General features: G+C 38.0%; 1 protein-coding gene across 1 annotated transcript in view; it reads right to left on the reverse strand.

Annotated features, from left to right (window-relative positions):
* LOC101618471 (ankyrin repeat domain-containing protein 26-like) overlaps positions 1-6743 on the reverse strand; it is an 85849-nt gene that overhangs the window by 13226 nt on the left and 65880 nt on the right. The window contains exons 18-19 of the mRNA XM_012730828.1: positions 4673-4810; positions 564-1358 (exon numbers count right to left, since the gene is read on the reverse strand). Of these exons, the coding sequence (XP_012586282.1) occupies positions 564-1358; positions 4673-4810 (933 nt within the window). The remainder of the gene's footprint in view (positions 1-563; positions 1359-4672; positions 4811-6743) is intronic.

Here is a 6743-nt window from a genome sequence, read left to right on the forward strand (position 1 = left end):
AAAAAAAAAAAAACACCTATGTCCTGAATTATGATTTCATGAGCAGCACATGGCCTTAAAGAACTGCACAGTCTAAGGATATATGATTTGAGATAAAAACATTGCCAAATTGAATTTAAAATGCCATGAGTAAAAGCAAAACTCTGCCAACTAAAAATGTATTATTAAAAGCTACTGAGGGAAAAGTGCTATGAGATTCAACCTCTACACTTCAACTCATCAGGGACATCTGGAATTAACTGTCAAGGAAATCCACTTAATTGATTCTTCATTCCAAAATACCCATTTTAGGTAGGCCCATTTCCCTCTTTCCATTAAGCCTCTTCCACATGAGTTTGATCCCCGCCTGCCCCGGAGGTGACAACATGGCGGCAGACCTCTCCTGACCCGCCTGCTGCTCACCTCAGCAGTATACTTCATCGATCTGCCTGTTCTGCTCCCCACTCTGTCTCTGGTGAATCCTGTCACCCTCTGTACCCCATCCTGTACCCCAGTTCTGTATGAATAAACAAATAAATCTTAAAAAAAAAAATGTGGCAAAGAAACTGGTCTTGTATCCTCACCAGCATCTTCTCTTTGTCCTCAGTTTTGTCCTGAGCGTCCTCCAGTTGCTCTCGAAGAAAGGTATTTTCACCCTGCAGCTGAGACACCCTCTTCTCTAAGGCTGCCTGCTTCGCGATGTAGTCACTCACTTTATCTTGCTCGTTTCCATACATGTGCTCAATTTCCTTCTTTTGACACTGAGCTTGCTTGAGGTCTCTTTGGGTGTCTTCTAAAGCTACAGTCTTCTCTCGGAGAGCATCTCTTGTGTGGTGGAGCTCGATTTCTAGATTGTTGAATTTACGTTCAGAGCTAGAAAGTTTCTGAGAGAGAGCCTCATTGTCGACTTTTAGCTGAGCCACATCAAAATTAATTTTTTCTTGTAAATGAAGCCACTCCTCTCTTGCTCTCTGGAAAGTCAGTTCTAGGTCTCTCTTGGATGCTTGACTCTGATTATGATCGTTGAGAACGATGGCCAGTCTAGAACGGCATGATTCCACTTCTGTTTCCAGCCTTTCTTTGTTCTGCTTTTCACTCTCCAGCTTAGAGTTTAGTATTGCAACCTCAGCCTTTAGACTATGCAGTTGTTGGCTATGCTGGCAAATTGTTTCTGCTAAAGTTTCTTTATTCAGTTGTATTGTCTTTCTAAGCTTATGATTCTTTTCTTTTATATTTTCAATCTCATCAAAATACTCCTTTTCCTTTTCCTGGCTCTGATTTTTTATTGTCTCTATCTCCTGTGTTAGCATGACAATTTCATCCCGTAATAGGTGGTTTTTGTGGAGTAGGTCTTTTTCTCTTTCATCGCTGCCAGAAACCTAAGGAAAATGTAAGAGATTTTTAGTTCGCATTCAATAAAATGGCATCTCTTGATCACATCTCAAATTAAAATTAAAATATAACCTATTATTTATATAGCTGATTTGTTTGTAAAATATAAAGGCTGAAATAGCAGTTATCAACTAAAAAAAAAAAAAGATCAGTTTGTCAAGATTTCTGCAACACAAATGCTCCAAAGTTCAAAAATTTAATTGAAAACATAAATCCATGAATGTAAACCAGAGACTGTGAAGGAAGTTTTAAGTTTCTCATAACCCAGAAGGCATATAAGGAGAATGGGTATATTTATAGATTAAATTCCCTAAAAGTCTTTTTCCCCCATGAAATTCCCTAATATTCTACTTTTATAGATGTTTACAGCCAGTTACATCTGTTAAAGTGAGGCCTCCCTCATACTGAGCCACAAATATCAATAAATTCAATATTACAACTCAGGACTGGAGAGCTTTTCCCTGATTTTCTGGGACATGTAAGCAAAATGCAGGACTTTTCCTTGGTCTTTGCCTAAACCTCTTGTGCTCTTATACCAAACAGCAGCTACTTCCATGGTGCAAGATACAAATACAGAAGAGTCTTCTATTTCAGAATACCAGTGGCAACTAGTATAAAATATATTGAACTTTCTTTTAAAAACATATAGTAATTGGCAGCTTCAGCCACTTTCTTCTTTGTAGTGTTTAAAATAGTATAAATATGAAATCAGGGGAAATATACTGACCTACTTTGCAAGGAATTAAAATACTACTAAGCACAAATGATCACTATGTATGCATTGTGACACATCATTGTTTTCTAAAACTCCTTATACTGAAATAAGGTACTATTTGTGAAAAAATACTTGCTTTTCTCAAAAGTGGCAGGTTATTATCAAAAACACATCTCTGAAATGCCTATACTCCTTCTCCTTGGCATCAGTGGGTATGATTGACTAACCTCTATTAATCTATCCAGCCTCTATTAATCACTGCCCAAAACAGGAATATCTGTTGTTAGTAGCAAAAGTTTAGAGAATATAGAAGGTCCATAAATTCTTAGCGAAGTTTTAAAAGACTTTTGCAAGCAGCCACTGGAGGACGATAGCTGACAAGTGGATTTGAATACGCATATAATCACTTGATCCAATGGACCAAAAATGCCATAAAAATATTAATATATAGATATATAAATCCCTCTCCCTGGCCCCAACTAAGGGGCTCAAGTCTAGTGTCAGGATGCAGCTTGTCTGGTTCTATGAAGAGACTTGCCCAGAAAAAAATTGCTCTTTGTAAAAAACTTTTGGGAACTGTTGCCTCCAAACAATTTTGTCACTCAAAAGAATGAGTTTTATGGTATTACAATTCCCAGTTATCAGAAGAGAGAGGGTAAATTTTAACAATCTTTGCTTGCCTTAATACATAGATTAGATCAGATAGATATTTTAAAGGTACTTGGCCTGCATTTTCTGTGTCTCTGTAGAAACACCTGAAACATTTCAAGATAGCCCCCTTGCTAAATTTCTCCTTGGCTATTCTGCCCTGCAACTTTGTGCAAAAAATAGGCAAAATGCATTGGAAGTAAATTTAGATCGCAAAAGTGTTTTGTTCTTCCATTGAATAGAACTGGACTAAGGTGGAGAGGAAATGACTGTAAACAAGTAGAACCAGTCTTAAGATTTTTCTTGCAGGGATTTTTCTGGTATTGTGTTTGCCGTTTTGTTTTGACTAAAGCCTTCAGATTTCTTTTTCATTTTGGCTGGGACTGATAGATGATCTCCAGAAATGGGAACTTTGCCACCCTGGACAATGCCTGCGACTGTTGCTCTCTTCAACACACTGGTGCCCCCAGAAAGGATTGTGATCTGAGGTGTACACCCCAGAACCCACTCATTTGACTTTTGTCACCATAGAAACGATAACAAAGCTTGAAAGGGGAAAATTGTTGGGGGAACGGTATGCACTGAATGAACTCACCCACTACTGTTTTATGGACTCCAGCCCCACCTCCAGGCCAGAGATCCCAGGCACCTATGATTACAATTCCCATCATGCCATGGATCTAGCATTATCCTGGACTTCTTGAAGGGGTTTTCTGGAAACAAAGGGTGGGGTTAATGGCCACGTGTGCTAAGAAAGAGGATATGTCAGCCAGGGGGAACTTGGTTTTTCCTGCATTCAGTGTGCACCCAGATTCCCAGCTCAGGCAGCATTATCAGTAGGACATATTGACCAATTAATCTCTCTCTGTCTCTGTCTCTCTGATCTCTGTTTCTCTGTCTCTCTCGTTCCCTGTCTCTCTCCCTCCCCTTCTCCCCTTTCTCTCCTCCTCTACACACACACACACACACACACACACACACACACACACACAGAGTGTGCTCCCTCTCTCATTAATCTTTCTGTGTACCTGCCTATTCTTATTCTTTTTCAGTGGGCAGACGAAGACTCACACTCAGGCCTTCCTGTTTCCCTAAGTGGTCCTCACACCAAGAACACCAACTGTAGCGTCTCACTGAGAAGCACAGAATTTGGAAACCTTCCCCAGAGGTGTCTGGAGGCTATTCATAGGCTGGAGTCCTCACTCTCAATTCTTTAATAAATTCACTTACATTTGCTTGCCTCAGTTTCTCTAAGTAGAAACCCTCTATATTTTCATTGGGGTATAGTGTTGGTTTTAAAAATATATACATACGCAAATATACACACATATTTGAAAATGAATGACTAAGATAATATCTCAGATTTGCTTTCTTATGAGTCATTTCTAGCTATTATGATTGCGCATACTGTTACCTTGTCATATTCTGGCATTCTGTTCTGGGAAAAGTTGCCTTTTATGGACATTTTGTTCTACAATCTATAAATTTGTTTCATTAGGATTTTGGCTGTCAAAAACAAAGCAATAGCTTTCTCAAGTACAAAAATCTTTATCTCATAGGATAATTTAAATTTTCATTTAAATGACAGCTTAATGAATCACAGATCTTGTTTTGTAAAATTAAATTTCCTCACTTAGGTGGTTCCATACATGCTTAAGTCCATTTATGTATTTTAAAATAAAAAAGCAAAAATTCGCATTTAGGGTTATGATTAAGTTCAACTTATGTTCATTCAGAAACTATACATTAAGCAATCTATTCGATGTCATGAATTGCAATAGGTTAATTTTAGTCACAAAGGTCTTACTTCATATTCGGAATGAGATGTCTTTTAATTGTTTTAAACCTAAATAATGCACATAAAATGAATGGGCTATCATAAATAATACAGAAAAATAATGTTAGAAACACAAATTTTTTTACCAAAGTTTCATTTACCTGCTCCAAATTATTTCTGACAGTCCTCAATTCCATGTCCAGGGCGCGAAGCCTGAGTTCAAGCTGCTGTCTGGCTTCAACTTCTTTACTGAACTGCTCTTTCTTTTTTCTTAACTGCTCCTTAATTTTTTTATGTACTATGTCAGCATGTTTTCTTTTTGTCTCTTCTTGTTTCAAGGTTTCTCTGCCATTAAAAATAAGCATTTTGGCCCTCCCTGGTGGCGCAGCGGGTTAAAGCACAGCACTGAGAAGCTAAAGCCACTTTCGCATGAGTTCAATTCCCGCCTGCCCTGGAGGTGACCACATGGCATGGCAGACCTCTCCTGACCCGTCCGCTGCTCCCCTCAGCAGTGTACTTTGTCAATCTTCCTGTTCTGTACCCCACTCTGTCTCTGGTGAATCCTCTCACCCTCCGCATCTCTGGCCTGTACCCCAGTTCTGTATGAATAAATAAATAAATCTTTAAAAAAAAAAAAAATAAGCATTTTAGGGCCCTCCCTGGTGGTGCAGCGGTTTAAAGCACAGCACTAAGAAGCTAAAGCCACTTTCGCATGAGTTCAATTCCCGCCTGCCCTGGAGGTGACCACATGGCATGGCAGACCTCTCCTGACCCGTCCGCTGCTCCCCTCAGCAGTGTACTTTGTCAATCTGCCTGTTCTGTACCCCACTCTGTCTCTGGTGAATCCTCTCACCCTCCGCATCTCTGGCCTGTACCCCAGTTCTGTATGAATAAATAAAAACTTTTAAAAAAATGAGCATTTTAAAATGCATTTTGTTAGAAAATTATATGTTCATCTTATGAACTGCTTCTCAATCTACTGGATTATTATCCTGAACTCCTATCAATGTTCTTGAACTTTTTATTTTCTAGGTGATATATTTTGCCCACCACCACCATCTCATGATGCCCCTTTGATGCCTTCTCCCTCACCCCTCCTTCTAAGATGGAGTCTCACTGTCTTCATTAATACCCACTGGCTTTCATAGGTATTGTGCTTTGTTAAATCATCCACTATGTAAATAACCACCATTTGCCTTTGTCATTCTAACTTCTTCACTACACATTACTCCCTCAACTTCCTTCCTTTTGGCTGTAAATGGCATTATTTTATCTTTTCTCATGGCCGCCTCCATGCCTATGTATCTCGACGACTACCTCTTAAGCTGGTCATTTGTAGTGGCACTTAGGTTGTTTCCATGTCTTAACTATTTGTAGTTTGGTTGATACTTTTAATTTCTCAGTTCAGCCTCTTCATAGTATATACTGAGAGGTGGCAATGAATAAACATTCTACTACTTAGTAAGTTTTGGTCAATAGTAACCTGGGAAATATGCTAGGACAGGAATTTGAAATTATTCAGTAAAGAACTGAAATGACACTTTTCTCTCAATAGTTATAATTACTCCTCCATTTGGATACAGAATTTAGATAAAACTGGAAAAGAGAAACAATTGTTTTGCTGGGGAAAAAATGTCAGTATCACAAAATATTACAGATAAAACTAAAAATGACTTGCAGTGTCAGACCAGCTGCTGATGGCTTCATACAGCATCGCTCTTGAAATCGCTACAACCCAAGACTAACTTAGGGGCTATTACTGTTGCCCCACTATTTTCATGTTTCTTCTTTTGGAAATTATCTTGTTGATCATTCTGTGTTTTACAGTTCATTGAAAATCACTTTTGCTAGGCTAGGATCCTTAATTAGTGATTTATAGGTTAATTAGTTAAACAGTAAAGACTAAAATACGTCTTCCCCAGAGATCTCAGAATTAATTTTTTCTAAGTGAGAATGAGATGTTAAATAATCAGTAAATACTTTCTACTTTACCTTTTAGTCTGTGCAAAGTGTTAAGAATAAAACTACATAAAATTAAAAATTCTCTTGAGCAAAAGATCATTGCGCACTTTGTTGAAGGGAATGTAAATTAATTTAAACTTTTTTGAGAACAAGTTAGAATATGGGTCAAAGACTTTCTAAAGTTCTTATACCTTAACCAAATAATACTATGTTGAAGAAAAAATTCAAAGAAAATAATCAGTAATAGACATCGAATAGAAAAATAATACT

Source organism: Condylura cristata, unplaced genomic scaffold (genome assembly GCF_000260355.1).
Source record: "Condylura cristata isolate star-nosed mole 26May11 unplaced genomic scaffold, ConCri1.0 scaffold00029, whole genome shotgun sequence".
Taxonomy (NCBI): domain Eukaryota; kingdom Metazoa; phylum Chordata; class Mammalia; order Eulipotyphla; family Talpidae; genus Condylura; species Condylura cristata.